Below are 22,611 nucleotides of genomic sequence, written 5' to 3'. Positions count from 1 at the left end.
AATTGCTAGAAGTACGGAAAACAAGTAAAATCAAAGAAAACTGAATGGAAGAACTTGGCTGAGCAACTGATAAAATATGCTGGTAAATCCAACTACTTACTGCAAGCATAAATGATCATCATAAATGATATTTTCAACTTAATGCTGAAACTTGAAACAACAGAGAGGAAGTTATAAATGAAGGAGTTCAATGGGTCTCTAAACTCTTCCATGTCCTTGTCTTTTTCAAGAGAATAAACTTTGTTAGGCAGATAGTACATTATCTTCATTAAAATTATGATTTGCCACCAATAGGACAGAAACCAGCAGAAAATAAAAATCAAAAGGACACAGAAAACTTTCTTGACAAAAGAAGAAGCTGTGAAGGAAGAATCCATACAGACAGATACCAAATAAAAAGCACAAATATATTATTTAATTAGAATAAGGTAAATTGCTTAACTTTTCTTATTGAAAACTGATAGACTGGGTTAAAGAACAAAAAGACATAGCTGTAAACAAAACTGGAGGAAAATAGGTAAAATAAAAGGATGCAAGAAGGCTATATTAAGCCAATAAGAGAAAAGCAAGGTGGTGTAAAATATATAGAGAATATATATCAAATTGCTAACTCATTATTTCCTAGAGATAGGATTAAGAGGAAATTTTATCTCCTTTGCTACACATTTCTTTCACACACTAATTTGCTATACAGTTTACTTATTTTTTTCCCCAAGTAGCATGTATTACTTTTGTAAATAGGAAGAAAAACAAAATCAGGTTAACTTCCTTCTATAAATAACATCTTTAAAAAAACTAGTGTTAAATAATTTTGACTGGGTCTTTCTGTACTTTTCTTTAAAAAAATACATAAACATTCTTAAGAACGACTTCATATTTAGTCCTTAACAAGCATTTTCAAAATTCCTGTTGGAAAAATAAAGTTCAAATATAGGTTTAGTATATATCAGTTTAAAGGCATGTTTTGACATTTCTTTCCCTTGCCAACTATAATTGCCTGAGAAAGAAGAAAGAAAAGACAGGACATGTCTAAAAATGCGTATAACTTAAGGACTGAATCTTTCCAAGATTTCAGCTGAGAATATGTGGGGAGCTTTTCTCCAGAAAAGACAATGTTATCAGAGATTCTACTGTCAATCTGGTTTTATTCTCAAACTTTGATTTTGTCATTTTCAGGATTGATATAAGTTTAAAATAAAATTTAAATGTCAAGGTCATTAGAGTTTTCTACCATCCAGTAGCCTCTGAAGAAGGCTTCCTGAATATTATTTATTCAACAAATACTGTTGAGAACCCACCTCTAGAAGAGTGTTTTTAAGACTTTCAATCTTTGTTTCATATAAACAAGAGACAGGAAGGAAAGCTGATCATAACTCACTAATTGATTTCTCAACTCAATGGATTCAATGTACAATTCCCTAACCACTATTCTTTATGGCATCTAAAACCTAATATAATGATAAACGTTAGAGGAATAAAAGATATTTTGCATATGTGAAGAAGATATTTACTATCTCATGTGTGTAACAGAAAAAAGATCTGAAAACAGCTTAAATGTTCATCAGTAGGGAATTTTTAAAATACGTTACAGCCACACTGTGAAATATTGTGTAGCCACTGAAAAGAATTAGTCGGGTTTATGTTTACCATCATAAAGTTTTTCATGATACACTGTTACATGAAGTAAGTATAACATAAAATAATATTCATAACACAGTCGTTCAGTCATGTCTGACTCTTTGTGATCCCATGGACTGTAGCCCGCCAGGCTCCTCTGTCCATTGAATTCTCCAGGCAAGGATACTGGAGTGGGTTGCGATCCCCCTTCTCCAGGGGATCTTCCCAACCCAGGGATCAAACCTGGGTCTCCCATGTTGCAAGCAGTTCTTTTACCATCCAAATCAGCAAGGGAAGGACAAGTAAAATAGCAAACATTAATTGAGTATTTTTAGTGTGCCTGAATTGCTTTAAGCACTACTTTCACACATTGGAGAAGGAAATGGCAACCCACTCCAGTGTTCTTGCCTGGAGAATCCCAGGGACGGGGGAGCCTGGTGGACTTCCGTCTACGGGGTCACACAGAGTCGGACACGACTGACGTGACTTAGCAGCAGCAGCAACCCTTTGAGGTAGGTTTTTTATCATCTCTACTATGCAGATAAGGAAACTGAGGTCCAGGAATTCAAGATCAATAGCCAGTAAGTAGGAAGAAAGACAGACTGTGTCCCATATTCTAGGAAATATGTGCTTGTTGCTTCTTTGCTATAACAACAATTAATTTTAGTCAAAGTCAAAAGAAATGTGTGCATGTGACTGTGTATACAGAAAAGCCACACATGGTACTCAAGTGACCTCAAGGGAGGGTGGGTTTGACGAGGGAGCTAAGACTACTGCCATTTGGTTGATGTACTTCTGTTTGGTTCTTGTGCAATAATTTTGTAATAAAAATATTAATACTAAGCAAGAATTAATCTGCATAACATACCTCCATGAAACACAGCCTCAAAATATTAAAACTAACATTTCTTAAAACATTAGATTTAAGAAAAGTATTTATGACAAAGCAGAGAGTCGCTTCTCTCTTGTTAAGATCTGAAACATGTTTAACTCTTAACAGATTCTGGCCTCTTTACCACCTCGCTGCAGTGTTTTGCAGTGCTGTGGAGGAGTGTGCTTTCTAGGGAACGGAGCAGTTATTGTGCTTTTCAAAAAGTCATTATCTAAGAGTCAGAAAGGCCCTACAGTTGGTGTCTTTCCATTCTCACGTATACCCTCCTCCCAGCTGACAGTCAAGCAAGTCCAGCCAGCTCACACTTCTCACGTCGCACTTTTCACGCTCTATTCACTCACTCACTCCTCTCCCTCATTAGGCAGAGACACCCCCAAAGGCATAAATCAAGTATTGTTCATCCGTAATCATCTGTAAACTCCAGTGAGAAGCATAGAGCCTGACACATGAGATCAAAAAAACAGAAAGTGTGCAGACTGCTTGCAGTGTTACCAACACAAATAATCATCACAGTTAGGGCTTCCCTGGTGGCCCAGAGGCTAAGAATCTGCCTTTCAATTCAAGGGACACTGGTTCAATCCCTGGTCTGGGAAGATCCCACATACCTTGGGACAACTAAGCCTGTGGGCTAACAATGACTGACAGCTCATGTGCTGCAACTGCTGAAGTCTGCAAGACCTAGAGCCTGTGCTCCAGGGCAAGAAGAGCCACCGCAACTAAAGAGTAGGCCCAGCCGGCTGCAACTAGACAAAGCAAGGAAGACCCAGCACAGCCAGAAATAAATTATAAATGAATAAATAAAAATAAAAAAACACAAAATAATCATTATGTTTCTAAATCTTATCTTGTGAAAACACACCAATAAATACCACAGTTAGTGTAAGAGTAATATTATGACTTAATCGCTGAGTGTCTGCCTCTTTAGGTCACATCAGAATCTCTAGAATCTTGTTATATTAACCTATGCTGCTCCCAACAGCCCATAGGTTAATAGGCTGCTTCTAAGGTCACTGTTTTTATCCGCTGTTTACAAATCAAATGAAATGTAGACTTATATTAAATAATTATCTCAAGGTTACATAGCATGGACATAGCAGATGCGGCATTCAAGCCTAAGTCTCTAAGATTGCAAAAGCTGTGTTTCTTTTCATGATGTAGTGCTGTCTCTGAAAATGATTAAATAATGGAAAAGTTTGCACTTAAAGAATATTTTGTTTTAAAAGAAGCTTAATGAGAGTCTGTAAAGACCGAGCCGGAATAGTCCATGTAAGAGAAAAATTAGAATATGTTATAGATCAATATTTCTCAGTTATGAAGAAAAATGTCTTCATTAAAAATAAAAACAAGATCAAACCTTCATAGAAAGGAAAGAAAAATAAGGGGTCATGTTATGCTTAATTTCTCCATTCCTTTAAATTTGTTACTGCTCCCCAAATCACCCTTCAGAAGGCAGGCATGTACATTTTTATTCCTGCTGACTAAAGAGAATTTCATAAGTAAGATTTCAGAATCCAGAGAGACTTTGCCATCAGGATGATTTATGTGGGAATCCCAACAGCTGAACGGAGAAACAGTACGGTGTCAAACGCCGTCTGTGTGAGGTCTCAGGAATAAACGCACGTGGCTGACACTGGAAAAATAAATAACCTTGACCACAGACTGTTCAGTAATTGACACTTGAAACACGCCTGCAGGCAGCACAGAAAGGGATTCTAGAATAGATGGCTAAGGCCATTCCATTTCCAGCTGAGACAGTGGGCTCCGTTTCTGTAAGAATCCTCCTTCCCTGTTTTTCCCTGTATTACCCAGTAGCAGGGGTGATTCTGCTCCATTGCTTCTTACTGTAGACCCTCAAAAGTGGTCCAGGACTCTTCCATTCTCTTGTAGTGTGATGAGGAAAAAAACACCGAAGCAGCTCTCCTACAAGCCATGAGTGAAGTCCCCTTTCAGTCATTTCAGAAATGCCTGACACTGGGGAAGTCAACCTCTTTGGTTCTTAGGTTTCTGATCTGCAATATGGAGAAAATCCAGCCCAGCTGTGCCAAGTCAGGTCACTGAGCTTTTGGGTCTACGCACATCCCCTTCATGGTCTTCTCAGATTGGTGTTTTTCTTGTCGATAATGATACTAGTTGGCAACTATTTCTCTCATTTAACATCCGTGCGACCTGTTTATGTTGACTATCCCAATTCTTCATTGCAAGGAAAACAGTTGCTTCCTCTCAAGGAAAAATAAGAGTTAGAAAATCATTCTTTCTTATAAATGGTTTGCACAGTAAGGAGAAACCATAAATCCAGAAGATAAAAATATAGACATTATGATTTTCAAACGATTTCTCATATTCAGATAAAGTTTACTCAGTAATATATCTGGGTCCCAAGATAACATCGTATTTCACCCTTTCAACTTGTGCTTTGTCTTAATTTATAGAGAAGAGCTGTCTAATATTTTTAAAAAGTGAGATTAAAAAAAAATAAAGCCATATAACCTCCTGGGATAAAAGGAACAGCTTCAAGTGTCTGGGGCTTAGGAAGCATTTGGCATGGCTGGTATGCTACTTGGGATGCGGAGATGGGAGAAAAGGGAAAACAGAAGGCATCAGCCAGGGGCTTCCCTGGTGGTTGAGTGGTGGAAATTCTGAGCTCCCAGTGCAGGGGGCCCAGGTTCAATCCCTGGTCAGGGAACTAGATCCCACATGCCACAACTAAGACCCAAATAAATATAAATAAAAAAGAAGGCAATAGCAGGTCACGTGTGCTATGCCAAGGGGTTGGAAGCTCACCCTTGAAGTTATCACATGACAAGTGGGTTCAGTTTCAAGAAGGGGAGGGATGTGATGAAACATGCATGTAAAGGGTCTGGAGAATGGATGGCCATGGCAGGTGGGCAAACTGGAAGCAGAGAGACTAGTTAGCAATCTTAGGAATTTAGGCCAGATAATGCAGCTGGCTGGGTGCTTCCCCAGTGGCTCAGCAGTAAAGAATCCACCTGCAATGCAGGAGCCGCAGGTTTGATCCCTGAGTCAGGAGGATCCACTGGGGGAGGGCATGGGAACCCATTCCAGTATTCTTGCCTGGAGAATTCCACGGACAGAGGAACTTAATGGGCTACAGTCCCTGGGGTCACAAAAAGTTGGACAAGACTGAAGTGACTTGCACATGAAGCTGGCTAGCACAAGATGGTAGCAGTTCTGATGAGTGAAAAAGACAGGAAACATATTACATTTGGAGGTATAAAGGAAACAGAATCAAGGATTTGGGGTGGAGAGTGGAAGAAGAAAGTCTAGTCATGGTAGAACTAGTCACCAAGATTAAGAAATCAGGAGGAGGGACTTCCCTGGTGGTCCAGTGGCTAAGAGTCCACATTCCCCATGCAGGGTCCCAGTTTCAATCCCTGGTTAGGAAACTGGATCCCACATGCCAGCAACTAAAGAACCTGCATGCAGCGACCAAGATTTGGTGCAGCCAAATAAATAAATAGTAAATAAAGTAATTAAAAAAAAAAATACAGGAGGAAAACCAGGTTAGAGCAAAGACTACTGTTCTCTATTTTTTCCCTTGAATTGCATTGATTTCTTTCAGAAGCTAAGGAGCTAGGGCCGTGGTGACTCAAATGCCTCTAGTACTTTCCTTGTTTCAAAAGAAAAATAAGAAACAGACCCCTCACATAACTTAATTATCGGGTCCCCCACAATGATAACGTAAGAGTTTAATGGAGTTTCCCTCTTCACAGAAATGTCGAGGGATATCATGTTTTGAACACAGTAATGAAATTGTCCTCAGAGACTTAATCAAACCTCTCCTGCTAATAGTTTATTTGTCCTCTCAGTATATTGAGGAAAGTCTGGTATACAGAGCTGTTAAGATGTGCTGACATTTTAAAGAACTTTATATATTCTGGACCAATGTCAGTCAAGGCAAGCAAGCTAGATGCGTTGGGAGGATAATGACCCCTTGGAAAGTGGGTACAACTCTCAGTCCATCTTTCATCCCTGTTGTGCAGAGTGTGTGCTTGCACGGTAAGTCGCTTCAGTCATGTCCGGCTCTTGTGACCCAATAGACTGTAGTCCATGAGGCTCCTTTGTCCATGGGATTCTCCAGGCAAGAATACTGGAGTGGGTGGTCATGTCCTTCTCCAGGGGATCTTCCCGACCCAGGGATCAAACACGTATCTCCTGCGGCTCTTTGCATGAGCAGGTGGATTCTTGGCCACTGAGCCACTGGGGAAGCCCATTGTGTAGTGTAGATAGTACTTTACCAGTTTACTGAGCTAGGGACCACACACCACAGATCTACAAAGTATAAAAGTGGCATCTATACTCTCTACAATTTTCTTCTGTACTTAGAGGATCACCTTGCAGCACTGAGAATGCGAAGCTTTTTAAAGCTTTCCCTGGCAGTGGGTGCAATCCTGAAAATTCACCCTTCTGAATAAGTGTGATTCTCAAACAATGACAACAAAAGAAGAACGGGTCTCTTGTTGGCATTTTGACCGCAGAGTTCCAGCTTTGTGGCATCCTTCCTGAGATTGTAAAGCAGGTTGTTTGTGAAACACCCTCAGGGAAATGGAAGCTGAGATACATTTCAGTCCTATGAAGTGTAAAGAGAAAGGTATTTTTCTCTCGCAGTGTCAATGTTCTGACTCTTCTGACTTTTAAGTACTGACTAGTAAAGCTCTACCAGTCGTTTGACTTCTTTCCCCAGGACTGTGTTTAACTCCATGACTGCTGACCTGTTCTGTGATTCGGCTCATCCGGACACTGTAGTGGTCTTCACGGTGATGGGACTGTCACAGCCCGAGGGGATGTGTGACAACGCACATCAATTTCTGGGCTGCCAACTCCCATGACTCAGTCTTCCCGATTCTTGGTGTGACTTTTCCGGAATCTCAGGTGGCACTCCATGCTGTTTTGAAAGCACCCATTGCATGCGCCTTCCCTGGTGGCTCAGAGGGTAAAGCGTCTGCCTGAAATGAGGGAGACCCGGGTTCGATCCCTGGGTCGGGAAGATCCCCTGGAGAAGGAAATGGCAACCCACTCCAGTACTCTTGCCTGGAGAATCCCATGGAGGGAGGAGCCCGGTGGGCTACAGTCAACGGGGTTGCAAAGAGCCGGACATGACTGAGCTACTTCATTTCACTTCATTGCATGTGGAACCTGGTTTTATCAGTGCCAACCAAGGTCCGTCTAGTCAAGGCAATGGTTTTTCCCGTGGTCATGTATGGATGTGAGAGTTGGACTGTGAAGAAGGCTGACCGCCGAAGAATCGATGCTTTTGAACTGTGGTGTTGGAGAAGACTCTTGAGAGTCCCTTATACTGCAAGGAGATCCAACCAGTCCATTCTGGAGGAGATCAATCCTGGATGTTCATTGGAGGGACTGATGCTAAAGCTGAAACTGCAATACTTTGGCCACCTCATGCGACGAGTTGACTCACTGGAAAAGACTCTGATGCTGGGAAAGGTTGGGGGCGGGAGGAGAAGGGGACGACGGAGAATGAGATGGCTGGATGGCATCACGGACTCTGTGGACATGAGTTTGAGTGAACTCCGGGAGTTGGTGATGGACAGGGAGGCCTGGCGTGCTGTGATTCATGGGGTCGCGGAGAGTCGGACACGACTGAGCGACTGAACTGAACTGAACTGAACTGATCTTATATCGCTTTGCCTATTTTCTCGCGGAAATCCTCTATGGATTGGGCCTGTCTTGTTCATCGCGGTGTCCTTGGTGCCTTCAGGGGTGCATGCTACTCAGGAAAGGTACTACTAAGTGTTATGTGATGTTGATGTATATATATATATATACATATACATATCTATATCTATCTATATATATATAGAGAGAGTGAGTGAGTGAGGGCAGGACAAATCCTTCCTCTCTTTCACCCTAGCACAGCATCTGGGGCATTAGAGATGCTCAGCAAACATTTTAAATAAGCAAATGTCTGAATACTTATTATTTCAGTCTTCTGTTTCACTACATCAGAATGAAGATCTATTTCTTAGGAAAAGGATGAAGTGATACTTTATGTCTCTAGAAGTGTGAAGGGGAAAGTTTTATCCATAATTTTAAGTGCTTCAAATTGCTACAAATGGCCCAAAGAAAAGAGGCTTTTTTAGTTTTAGCTACACTTTATAATCCTAACATACATTATTATTGTGATTCTTTGTAGCACGATGCAGCTTACTGGTGTTATCAAATGACATTACCTGCATTTTTACTGGGTAATTTTGTATCCCTCGAGGTCAGTAGCAAGTTTCTTGACAGTCATTTAAAGGAAAATTTAAAAGGCCAATGACAAAAAAATGTATGTATATGACTGATAAACCTGGAATAAAGGGAGAGAAGAAGAGATGCAAACGTCTGCTTCAGTAAGGCAGAATGAAGACCTGCTTCTCAGGGAAATCATAAAATTCATCAGCCTCCTGTGAAAGGTAGCATCTACCTGTGCAGAGCAAGGAAGATATCCAGAGAAAGTGGTGGCCCTTCAGGACTTCTAATCTGAGATCTACCCTCATTTGGTGACAAGTGTCTAGAAAACCAAACTAACAAGTGTCACATTTCTACAGTGACCAATTGCTCAACCAAACATCTCAGAAAATAGTACATAAATTCCAAAATGCTTTCTTAACTTTTCATTCTAAAACAATTAAAGGAGATGCTGTTGTCTAATTAGTAATTAATTTTATGAAGCATATATTTTCAACAGACCACAGGTACATATATGTACACTGTCAGGACTTACTAAATAAATACTCAGACCTCTGTGATTTCCCTGTAGTATTTCATAAATTCTGACCTCCCTTTACATCATGGAGCATGCCGGTCAAGGCTTTAAAAGTTTTGTTTTCAGCTAAGCTGTAGCTTCAGCTTATCGGCATTTTCTTTGTGTTTGATGATTTAGACAAAAGGATACACTAAACCTCTGCTGCTGGCGAATAATTTGGAGTTTCTGATGCTGACACTAACATTTACTAAGAGATCTTTTCTAATGGTTTGATCTCTAATGAAGTTTGTTGTTTTAATTGTAGTATCTCTTTTAATAATAATTTCAAGCTTATTGAAATTGGGCTTATTAAAATCTGAAGTCTAGGATCTGAGAAGTTGCTTCTCACATTTATGTGATTTTTAGCACTAACATGGAGTCCACCTGTGACTGAGATCTTGAGGTTTCTAATGTTTTTAGTGACTTGCTTCCAGGGATGTAGTGATAATAAATCAGCAATATTTATCCTTCAACATCTACAAGATGGTATTACATAGCCAGCATTCTCTCTCCCGTGTGGAAAAGATGGGAGTGAGGCAGATAGTATTACCATGCAAAAGACAAAACAAACACAAGATGCCATTTATCCATAAGGGCTTGACAAGACAGTTCAAATCCAGTCCTTCAGATGGGAAAACCTTCCACTAGGCACTTTGCTAAATGATGTGGAAAAGCAGTGCTTTACTTTGTGCAATTGAACTGCCAGACTCCTCTCATATGTTCTCCTAATGATCCTGGAGGAATTTTAATTGATAAAGGTGAACCAGAATAATTCATGCACAAGTTAGCCGAATATTTGCAACTGCTAACGTTTGAAGTATTCTAGGATCATCAAGTGCTGCATGCATAGAAAAGTATACAGCTTGTTTCATCTCTACAAGGTGCCTCATGCTATTTTCGAATATTATAGTGTATGGCTGTGAGAGCTGGACTGTGAAGAAAGCTGATCGCCGAAGAACTGGTGCTTTTGAACTGTGGTGTTGGAGAAGACTCTTGAGAGTCCCTTGGACTGCAAGGAGATCCAACCAGTCCATTCTAGAGGAGATCAATCCTGGGTGTTCATTGGAAGGACTGATGCTAAAGCTGAAGCTCCAATACTTTGGCCACCTCATGTGAAGAGCTGACTCGCTGGAAAAGACTCTGATGCTGGGAGGGATTGGGGGCAGGAGGAGAAGGGGCCGACAGAGAATGAGATGGCTGGATGGGATCACTGACTCGATGGAGGTGGGTTTGAGTGAACTCCGGGAGTTGGTGATGGACGGGGAGGCCTGGCGTGCTGTGATTCATGGGGTCACAAGGAGTCGGTCACGACTGAGCGACTGAACTGAACTGAACTGAACTGATACACTATATAATATCTGCTAAGTATACATGCTGCCAGTACACTGTGATGTGGGCAACATACTGATTGGTGCCATGGACTCTGTGTTATCAGCCTGGCAAATTCTTCTCAGCTATTTGACCTTGAGCAGGTTACCTAGCTGCTCAAAGATAATAAAACTGAGTATAACGGAACCATGCTCATAGTCTGTGTGTCTCTGTATTAAATGAAATCATTTAAGTAAAAGGCTTAGCACAGTTAAGCTAGTGTTATCATATACAATAGTTAAATGTGACTATGCATGCATGCTAAGTCGCTTCAGTCGTGTCTGACTCTCTGCTCCCCCATGGACTGTAGCCCAGGCTACTCTGTCCGTGCGATTCTCCAGACAAGAATTCTGGAGTGGGTCGTCATGCCCTCCTCCAGGAGATCTTCCCGACCCAGGGACTGAACCTGCATATCTTATGTCTCCTGCATTGGCAGGTGGGTTCTTTACTGCTAGTGCCACCTGGGAAGCCCCTATTAATGACCATATATTATAGTTATTGGGCTTCCCAGGTGGCCCAGTGGTAAAGAATCTCAGGTGGCTCAGTGGTATAGTTATTGGGCTTCCCAGGTGGCTGCTGTAATATCAATGCAGGAGATGTGGGTTTGATCCCTGGGTTGGGAAGCTGCTCTAGAGGAGGAAATGGCAACCCACTCCGGTTTCCTTGTTATAGTTATTATTATATGACATATATGCTGTCTATGGAGACCTGAAAAACAAAGATATGAGTTGGCTTAATACTGCAAACAGTAGGATTCTATTCAATATTGCATCCTTAATATCTTAGAATCACTCTAGAAGACAACACAGCTGTTAGCTTACACTCCATGAAATTGAGAGCTTACTTCTGGGTGAACCGTCCCCATGCCCTGGCATGGTTCCCTGTGCTCACTTTCTTGGGAGCCATAAGGTCATTTTTCAATGTAAATTATATAAAATGGTGAGCTGTTCTCATAGAGAACTCTGGAGCTTTTGCCTTTTCTGGTAATAGCGGTGAATGTTTTCATGCGACTGGCAGAAGAGATTCAAGTGGTTGCTTGCCAAGTTCGTGTGTGTGCAGAGGAACAAAGCTCTGAATGCCTTTCCTGCTGTGAGGAGGAAACTGTACCAACAGTTTCAAAAAGACTAGTTCTCAACAGCATTGTGGCAAGGTCCTTGAGAGCCGATGACCATACCAGGTTGAGTCTAAGGTACCCCCATGGCTAATGAACCCATCCCAGCAGCCTCAGACCCTTCCTCACTTGCCTTTATTTTAATGCATGTCCCTGTACCCTCAGCCCCATGTGGAGCTGTTCCTAATAAATAGCTGGCCTTCTAGGCTCTGTGTCCAGCCAGGTCCAGAATTTAAGAAGAGAAGACTGGGTTTGGGGACCCTGTGGGTCCTCCCATGGTCAAGCCTGGAAAGTCTCCCTTCTCTGGACCCTCCTAATCATATTTAGGGAATGATTCACTCATTCACATTCACCAACACTCTTTTTCTTCCTGCCCTCTCCCACTCATGAGTTTGTCAAAAATAAATTGATCCTGTAATTGCACAGCTCCTCTCCTGAAACTACTACAATTTGAAAAAATGATACAAAGTGACCCTTTATCATAATATGGTTTATGTTTAACTCAAAGGAGGTACAAAATGAGGGAAGCAGACTGCACCATTTTAGTTTTTAGTTATTTTAAAAAGAGGCAACATTTAAAACCAGTTTTTTTTAAAGGTCTAAAGGTGTATTTATTATCTGAAAACTCCAATAAGGTACTTCATTTTGTGCATTTGCTCAGTTTTCTTGCCATTCCCTTCTCCAGTACTTTGACTACCTGATGCAAAGAATTGACTCATTAGAAAAGACCCCGATGCTGGGAACGATTGAAGGCAGGAGGAGAAGGGGATGACAGAGGATGAGATGGTTGGATGGCATCACCTACATGAATTTGAGCAAAATCTGGAAGATGGTGAAGGACAAGGAAGCCTGGCAGGCTGCATTCCACGGCGTCGCAAAGAGTCAGACGTGACTGAGTGACTGAACTGAACTGAACTCCATCTTCTGTCTCCATTTTATTGTTCCAAATGATCATTTATAAATTATTCTCCTTTAACCTTTTATGTACTTAGTTTTTTTTTCCCAAACATATTTTAAGCTTCGTGAGATCTTGGCCTCCATACTAAATGTCTCTATAGTCCCCACACATTACACTTAGTAAGTACACAATAAATATTCACTGTGTGTGTGGTATGTGAGATTCAATGTCTTTTTAAAAGGCAAGACATTTCATATATGCCTTCCTTTATCTTATTTTTGTTTTCAAAGAGTGTAATATCTACATCATTAAACTAGTGCTCTTCCCATGTGGAGAAACTGGTTTAATCTTTGCTATTCAGCGCATTCTTGCACTGCCTCCCACAGACGAGAAACTCATTAAACATCCATTAGCTTTCACTGAATCCTTAGCATTATCAACCATATTAAACAGTCTGTTAATGGCTTCAATCCATTAATATTCTAAGCAGTTAGAAACTCATTTTTCCATTTCTTGATTTTTAATATTGTTCTAACTCAAGCATACTAAATACAGAATGTAACTTTGTCATCATTTCTCGGCTAAGATGAAGAATGTCATTCTTGGCAGAATGTCCCTTCATCAAGCTGTTAGTTTAACTGAGTTTGGCCATTCCTTACATATTGACCTGATATTACTTAACTGGTAAGGTGAAGGTGAAAGTTGCTCAGTCCTGTCTGACTTTTTGCAACCCCATGGAATTCTCCAGACCAGAATACTGGAGTTAGCCTTTTCCTTCTCCAGGAGATCTTCCCAACCCAGGGATCGAACCCAGGTCTCCTGCGTTGCAGGCGGATTCTTTACCAGCTGAGCCACCAGGAGAGCCCTTATTTAACTGGAGTTTACCCAACTGCAAATAATAGTATTCAAGAATAAAAAGGATGGTGACCAGACCTGTCAGTTCAGTTCAAACGAATAAACCATATTTCACCCGCACACCATACCATGATATATTTTTCTAGCACTAGAAAAATATTTTCTTCTCTATGGTACTCCTGCTGTTGAGAAAGCTTTTCTCATGTCAGTAAGCTTTTGAATGGCACTGACTTGACTTACATTTACCACAGGGTGCATCATTCTACCTTTTACATGTCTCTGGTTTATATCTACCAGCGTGATAATTTCTCCAGGGTGGCTGAGGAAGCCAGCCACTATAGTTAAAACCTCAGCCACTATAGCTAAAACCCCAACCCCTGGGTTGGCACACAAAAGCAGAAAATGGAATCAGCTGAAATGTTCCTTAATTTACTTCCAAAGATTGACAGCAAAGATTAGTGAAATATTGCTGGCACTGACTTAACATACTCTTCCTAATGAACAAACATTTGTGTATGTGTGTGTTAGTCTCTCAGTCATGTCTAACTCTTTATGACCCCATGGACTGTAACCTGCCAGGTTCCTGTATCCATGGAATTCTCCAGGCAAGAATACTGGAGTGGGTTGTCATTCCCTTCTCCAGGGTTTCTTCCCATCCCAAGGATTGAACCCAGGTCTCTTGCATTGCAGGTGGATTCTTTATCATCTGAGCCACCAGGGACGCTTGGGAGAAGGATTATTTTATGGTAATTAGGTTTCCCTCATGAAGAAGAGTCCGGAGAAGGCAATGGCAAGCCACTCCAGTACTCTTGCCTAGAAAATCCCATGGATGGAGGAGCCTGGTAGGCTGCAGTCCGTGGGGTCGCTAAGGGTCGGACACGACTGAGCGACTTCACTTTTCACTTTCACACATTGGAGAAGGAAATGGCAACCCACTCCAGTGTTCTTGCCTGGAGAATCCCAGGGACGGGGGAGCCTGGTGGGCTTCCGTCTATGGGGTCACACAGAGTCGGACACGACTGAAGTGACTTAGCAGCAGCAGCAGCATGAAGAAGAGTCAGGATAAACTCTCCTCCTTTTCGGAAGCCTGTTGGACTTAATTTCCCATATACTTATCACCTTCCTAGTTCTTCATTTAATAGAAGTGTCTGCTAGTTTCTTGGTTAAACAAGTTCAAACACAGAGATTCAAGTTACAAAAAATAAGCTTTTACAATCGAAGCAAAACAAATAAAGTAACAAATCATCTATTAAAACTGCTTTGATTCTTCGCCATGAAATTTTTAAAGTTTAACCACTTAACGGGACATGACATTGTCAAAGAAACTGTATACAGGAAAAAATACACATCGGTGTGACTTTACCCTTCCAAAGCACTAAATCAAGAAAGACAATGAACTGATGCAGCCAGCCTAGAAACTTAATCACACTATAAAGTCAAGCATAAGATAAATGTGCACATGAAAATTCTTTCATACTCTCATTCTTTCTGTTTAGAGGGCTTTGCCTCTAGAATGTTTAGAGGGCTGGTCTGCCCGGTAGGAGGAATAATTTTTAGGTAAATTAGTACTTACCGTCATCTTTGTCGGGTTTGATTGTAACCTGAGCCCCTGGGAACTCTGATCCAATTCTCCCACCCATCGGCATGCTCAGGAGAACATGGAATGTCTCCTCCTCTTCATACAAGGAGTCATCAATTATAACGACCCTACACATCTTCTCCCGCTCATCTTTGTCAAAGCGGATGACACTGGTGTGGTCCTCAGGTCGGGATATGTAATCAGAATAGGAGAGCACAGACGTTGGCACGGTTCCTCTTGCCGACCCTGGAGGCAGGAGGATCCAAAAGGGGCTTATAAAACATACTACAAGGGTGTTTCCAGAAATGATTATTTTCATCTACAGCATTTCCATGGTCCATCGTATCTATGAATACTCCTGGAAATCGCAATAGCGCCTACACACTGTTCTAGCATCATGAGTCATCTTCATAATGGTCTCCACCACGTGACAAATATTACATTTCGAGTATTTTCTCCTCTGCTTCCCGCCAGTGGTCTTTTTAAAGCAACACAATAATATAATATAATAGCTCCTACTCATCAAATGCTGACGGTGTGGAGGCAAAGTTCCAAGTGATTTCCACGCATTGCCTCCTTAATCCTCTTAACCAGTCTGTTGGGTTTTACATGTTTGGTAACTGAGGTTTATAGAAGTCAAACCACTTGCTCTGGGACCCAGAGCTCAAGGTTGATCCTGAAATTTGCATTTTGACCACCATACTTTATTGACCTTCAACTCATTTACATTAATGAAAATTTTAATGAAAGTCTGCTAAGGTGTTAACTGCACATATGACCTTTTCTTTTATATGCTTAGAAAAAATTTACCTGTTTCCTAGAAAGCTGTTTAGAATATTAATGATATTATGTATTAATCTAAATTTTGTGTTACATAAAACCACCTTTCAGAGCATGCTGACTCAATGAACAAGCATTTTTTAAATTTGGTTGCAATGAGTCCCAAACTAGTTTAAAATTAGTTCTTTTCCTTGGATATGCATTTTCTTGCCTCTTTTTTTTGGTTGTTGTTTTTAACAGTTATCTCCTACTTGAGCAGGCTTGAGTAGGGGAGGGGAACTTCAATTTCTGGCAATCCCAAAGGCCTTGAGTATTAGAGTAAGTAAACCAAGTAAATCAGAAATGTTTTCAATAAGCAGCAGAGTCCTTCCAGGCCCTCAAAGGTGCCATAGTGAAGGAGGATGTCTGCATGCATTTTTTTTTCTTTTTGAAAATTGTACTAAAAATGTATAACCCTCATGGCTTAATGTTAGAGCTCTGACATGTTAAGAGGCTTATTTATATCTTTGCGGGGACATTTTATTTCATTTGCAAATCAAGCTACCTTGCCGCGTATAACAGATCACCATCAACTCCTGGCTCACGTCTCCACTTCTCCTGATGGGAATGAACAGTTCGCCAACGTCCTCTTCAATGGAGTATTCAGACTGGGGGATGAACACAGTTGATTCTAAGGAGAAAATACAATTGTTTTTGTCTGAGCTTCTTACATGTGAAATGATCTTGTGCAAATCAAAACTGCTCTCGTGACTGACCATTTCCCCTTGCATATTCTTTTATTTTTAAATTTTTCCTCATGTACGATCTCAATTTTATTTACTTATTTGTTATACATCTCCGTTTTATTATTCTTCTTAACATCATTATTATTTTGGTTCACTGTTACCCCCCTGCTCTCTTCCTCCTCTTTATCATCATTATCATTATTTGCATAATTGTTAGCTTGGTGCTCTGTGATGACCTGGACGGGGTGGGACAGGGGGAGGTGGGAAGAAGGTTCAAGATGGAGGGGAATGTATTTAGTTTTTTTTTTCAATTGGAGTACAGTTACTCTGTGCTGCCGTGTCAACTTTGGCTGCACAGTAAAGTGAATCAGCCATATGTATACATACATCTCATTTTTTAAACAATTTCCTTCCCATTTTGGTCAACACAGAGCACTGTGCTATACAGTCGGTTCTCATTAGTTACCTATGTTATACACAGTAGTGTATATATGTCAATCCAAACCTCCCAATTCATCATTGACCCTCCCCGCCCCGCCCTCCCTGCATGCCCCCCCATATCTACATTTCTGTCTCTATTTCTGCTTTGCAAATAAGACCATCTTGACCATTTTCTAGATTCCACATATATTCATTAGTATACAATATTTGCTATGTCTCTTTCTTACTCTGTATGACAGTCTCCATGTCTCTGCAAATGACCCAGTTTTGTTCCTTTCTATGGCTGAGGGACATTCCATTGTATATAGGCACCCCCGCCCCTGCCCCTCCCCACACACTCTTTCAGAAGAGCTCAGCGCGAGGGGAAGGAGGGAAAGGAGGGGAGAAGAAACAGCTATAATGCATGTGGGCTCCAGACCAAAGAATTCTTAACCCAGAAATAGAACACAACATTGCTTTCAACTCCAGTAACTGCTTTTAAGTTAGTCAGTGCTGCTGACACACTTCCTTTACATCCAAACTCATGGTGAAGATCACCATCTTCCGATGGAGCAGTGTGGCTTTTAGATGTACAAGAGACCGCAGAAGTACTCTTGTCTCCCCTCTCACTTTGATGAGGGAACTTGGGCCCACAGAGTTGAAATTACTCGTCAAGAACTCTTACTGATCTAGTTCAGATTAAAATTCAGAACTTATAATGTCCATTCTATTATTTTTTTAACCCCACGTGTCCCTTCTAAATGATTAATGATTAAAAGTATAATTATGCATTGTTTGGCACCTGGTGATTTTGTTTGTTGCTTCCTAAATAGCAGTCCCTGTAGAACTGATAAATCTATGTATTGACCGTAAGGAACACATCTGTCATTTCCTTCCTCTCCTAGAGGACTAACCATAATACTGAGTAAACAACATTATGTTTATGCAATACTGTAAGTCTCAATGATTCATTTTGTAAAGTAGAGGAGAGGTACAGTAAATAGTAAAAATGGCATAATGAAGTTGTTGAAAATTATGGTTCAATGAAAAACTGTCTATCCGTCATGTGCTCAGTCAGGTCCAATTCTTTGTGACCCCATGAACTATAGTTGCCAGACTCCTCTGTCCAGGGGATTTCCCAGACAGGAATATTGGAGTAAGTTGCCATTTCCTCCTCCAGGGGATCTTCCTGGCTCACGGATTGAACTGGCATCTCCTGCATTGCAGGCAGATTCTTTATTGTTTGAGCCATCTACCAATAAAACATTCAATAAAACGTTTAGGTCAATAGCTGCTGCTGCTAAGTCACTTCAGTCGTGTCCAACTCTGTGTGACCCCATAGACGGAAGCCCACCAGGCTCCCCCGTCCCTGGGATTCTCCAGACAAGAACACTGGAGTGGGCTGCCATTTCCTCCTCCAGGGGATCTTCCTGGCTCAGGGATTGAACTGGCATCTCCTGCATTGCAGGCAGATTCTTTATTGTTTGAGCCATCTACCAATAAAACATTCAATAAAACGTTTAGGTCAATAGCTAGGCATGATAAACCCCCAAAGAGATGCTTTGATATTTTCCTGGGAGTCTGCTTCACTGGAAGTTCCACATATGCACAGAAAATGCTTCCTGGTTACTTTGAAAACAGTAATCCACACTGCTATGGATGATTATAAAAGATGCTGGAATAATGGACACTGGTCATCAAGGTCCATGTTCCACCCCTCTCCACCCGGCCCTGTACGCCAAGGGCTGACTAATGTGAACCACATCAAAGGTTTCCCTTGTTCTCTGGCTTCTGGCTGGGCCAGCCAAAGGGCAGCACAGATAGGACCTTCCCCTCGCCTCCCCTCAAGGTCCCAGAGCTGGCAGCACCCCAACAAATAAAGGTCACTGTGCCCACTGGCTGCCCCAGCTCACACGCTGACTCAGCTGAGTCCTCCTCCTCCTTTCCCGCAGGCTCGAGGCAGTGATGCTCTTACCAGCCTCGAGGCACTTAACTAGACCTGTGCTGCGCTCCCTCATTCAGTCACGTCCAACTCTTTGGGACTCCATGGACTGTAGCCTCTGTCCATGGGATTCTCCAGGCAGAATACTGGACTGGGCTGCCGTTTCCTTCTCCAGGGGATCTTCCTGACCCAGGGATCGAACCCACGTCTCTTGCATCTCCTGCATTGGCAGAGATTCTTTACCACCAGTGCCACCTGAGAAGCCCTGGTGGTTTCCCAATTCTCGCCCTCACCTTTGCGAATAGTCTTGTTATTCAAGTATTTTAAAACTGCTAACTTTGAATGTGCCTTTTGTTTTCTCCTGGGACTCTGATATACAAGTTTAAAAAATGGCACCATTAAAAAAGCTGTGGATATAAGCTTTCACAGCTAATTATTCATTTATCAAACGTTGATGGGGTGACTTCAACTTGCCAGACACTGAACTAAGCAGAGGAGATAAGCAAGTAAAAAAATCCCTGGTCTCATGGAGTTTTCATTCTAGTTGGGAGTGAAGAAGAAGAAAATACACAAATATTCAAGAAAATACACAGTATGTCAGGAGGTGACAAATGACAGGGAGAAGGTGGAGTGTGCTGAGGGTGTAGAGAGGTCTGGGGCATGTGAATGCCATGGCAGGTCTGTATCAAACAGGAGAGTCTCTTTGATGGAATCACATTTGAGCTGAGATTGAAAACTGATAATGAAATACCCCATGTGAGTAACTCAGAGAAGAGAATTCCAGGCAAAGGTATGAACAAGTGAAAACGGCCCCGGGTATACACAAGGAATGGTGGTGGTGGTTTAGTCACTAAGTGGTGTCTGACTCTGCAACCCCAAGGACTATGGCCTACCAGACTCCTCTATCCATGGAATTTCCCAGTTAAGAATACTGCAGGCTGTGGCCATTTCCTTCTCCAGGGGATTTTCCTGACCCAGGGATTGAACCTGTGTCTCCTACAGCACTGCAGGCAGACTCTTAACCACTGAGCCACCAGGGAAGCCCATACAAGGAATGGCCAGGATGCTAACACGGTTCAAGTCAACTGGGCAAGGAGGACAGGACAGAACACGGAGCCAGTGAAGTGGTGATGAGGTGGGTGGTAGGAGGATCCATGGAGTTTTCAGGACTTAAGTACATTGGAAGCACTTTGGTATTACTCAGAGCAAGATACTGTGGAAACAAAGACCACCCTATGCTATGAAACAAGCAAAGGCGATTTGTTCAGAGCTTTGCGATAGCAAGGGAGTCAGCCACCATTCCCAGAGCAGTCAGAGGAGGGGGAAAGTTTTATTGTGGAATAAAACTTATGGTTACCAATGGGGAAAGCTTTGGGGAGCAATACATTAAGAGTTTGTGATTAACAGATACACACTACTATATACACCGAGAGACAAAGCGAGGGTGATACTGGAGAAACAGTTGAACTCTCTACTCAGTAAATGTGTGAGCTGGGCTCAGTCGTGTCCAACTCTTTGCAAACCTTTGGACTGTAGACTGCCAGGCTCCTCTGTCCATGGGATTTTCCATGCAAGAATACTGGAGTGGGCTGCCATTTCCTACTCTAGGGGATCTTCCTGAACCAGGGATCGAACCTGCGTCTCCTGTCTCCTGCCTCGGCAGGCAGATTCTTCATCACTGTGCCACCCGGGAAGCCCTTACTAAGTTAACAGAGACACAGAAAAGGGTCATCCTCTGAGATGTAAGCACTGGTTATTTTCACATGGTAGGACCACTGGTGACTTTCATTTCTTTAAATATCTGAATTCTTGACAAGGAACATGTGTTACCTTTATATCTTCAGATTGGTCCCACTATTCTTTGTTTTGAAAGATGAAGTCGAATAAAATGAATGTACTCTTTATTAGCCTGTGACTAAATTGAAAGGAGTACTTTGATTCATTTAACAGCAATTTTATTTTTAGGTTTTGACTGTGCTGTAACTCAGGCAAAAAATGACTTCTGTTCTCAGAAATAAAACAGTTGTAACTACATTTGAAAGATGTCCTTTTCTCAACTATATTGAGCAGATTGAAAAAGAGAGACTGCTAAAAACAGGAGAGAAAAAATAACTCCTAAAACTCTTTGCTATAATAGAACAAAGAAGGGAAAGAAAAATACAGTGCCTGGATGAAGGCACTGAGTGTCCATCATCTTTAAGAAATTTGGCATGTTCAAAAATGACCCAGAAGATATTCTGGGACAGCTTCAGGCTGCCTGTATGCCCTCAGACTAACCAACAAATGGCAGTGAATGTGGAGTCTGCCATTGATAGTTGAACACGGATGGAAAGCTTTCTTACATTTCAATGTGTTTCTTTTTTTTTTAAACTCTAAAACAGATAAATAGGCTAATTTAATAGGAACTTTAAAAAATAAGAATAATGAAAACATATCTAAGTCACATGGTAAGTGTGGTAAGTTCACATTAGGATACCATGAGGACCAAAAATTATTCTAAAGCACTGTGCAAATACTTTGGTTAGAGTGAATCTCTGGGTAATCTTCGTTCATATCATTAAATGTTTTTATTTTGGTAACTTTCCCATCACATGAAATAGTTCTATTTTGTACCATTTTTTTTTTCCCTTATTGACCTTTTGGTACCAGAAATGTATAAATGTGTGTGGTCCTTTGAACACGTGTTTAATAATTTTTTCTTTCTCTTAAGACAATGACCCATGCTTCACAGCAATAGAATTCAAAAAGAAGAACTTTATCAAGTAAAATGCCTACACTGGTACAGAAGCCTGAGCGTTAGTGAGGTAAAGGAGTGAATGAAAGAATGTGTAAAATGTGTTGAGGATACTGCCTGGCACACGGCAAGTGCTTGATGAATTTCAGTTATTATCACTATCGGTACCAGTGATGGGTAAGTAAAGAACTGGCAAAAGAGTACTTGCGTGTGTTTGCTGCTACTGCTAAGTCACTTCAGTCGTGTCCAACTCTGTGTGACCCCATAGACGGAAGCCCACCAGGCTCCCCCGTCCCTGGGATTCTCCAGGCAAGAACACTGGAGTGGGTTGCCATTTCCTTCTCCAATGTGTGAAAGTGAAAAGTGAAAGTGAAGTCGCTCAGTCGTGTCCGACCTTTAGCGGCAATATTAAATAGCTAATAAGTAAAAGCAGTTCCCAGCCTAAGACAGAGCCGAGTTGCTGTTCCCCGCTCCTTGTTCCCATAAGGCACATTCTCTGTTGTTTCCCATCACCCTTTGCTCTCCTTCATCACCCTCTGTTGCCACCACTGATATATACAGCTCTATTTCCCATTATTCCATATGCTCTTTGATAGAGGGCATTTATCCTATTATCTTTGCATCCCCAATACAGAGTGCTGTGCTCAGCACCAGTGTGAGTTGGATACATTTTTAATACATGAAGAAACAGTCTCATTACACGTCCTAGAATTACTATGCAACAAGAGAGCTTATAGACACAATGGTTCCTAGAGCTAGTGAATTTATAGGTGAAGAGTTATAAGAGAGAATAGAAAGAAACAACTGAACTTTTGAAATGGTTAGGAAAGCAATCCTTTGGGGAAAGAAAAAAGATTGTTTAATCTGTGAATATGAAATATAACACTATATTTATGAAAAGAGAAATAACAACCATATTTGTATTGT

The 22,611-nt window shown here is 41.4% G+C and overlaps 1 protein-coding gene across 1 annotated transcript in view; it reads right to left on the bottom strand.

The window, feature by feature from the left end:
- FREM2 (FRAS1 related extracellular matrix 2) overlaps positions 1-22,611 on the bottom strand; it is a 167,747-nt gene that overhangs the window by 57,665 nt on the left and 87,471 nt on the right. The window contains exons 5-6 of the mRNA XM_088842728.1: positions 16,408-16,533; positions 15,078-15,329 (exon numbers count right to left, since the gene is read on the bottom strand). Coding sequence (XP_088698854.1) covers positions 15,078-15,329; positions 16,408-16,533 — 378 coding nt within the window. The remainder of the gene's footprint in view (positions 1-15,077; positions 15,330-16,407; positions 16,534-22,611) is intronic.

This window comes from Moschus berezovskii, chromosome 13 (genome assembly GCF_049115385.1).
Source record: "Moschus berezovskii isolate FMDL1 chromosome 13, NW_MosBer_1.0, whole genome shotgun sequence".
In the NCBI taxonomy this organism is placed as follows: domain Eukaryota; kingdom Metazoa; phylum Chordata; class Mammalia; order Artiodactyla; family Moschidae; genus Moschus; species Moschus berezovskii.
Note: the sequence above shows the minus strand (reverse complement) of the source record. Positions and strands in the feature narration are given on the sequence as shown.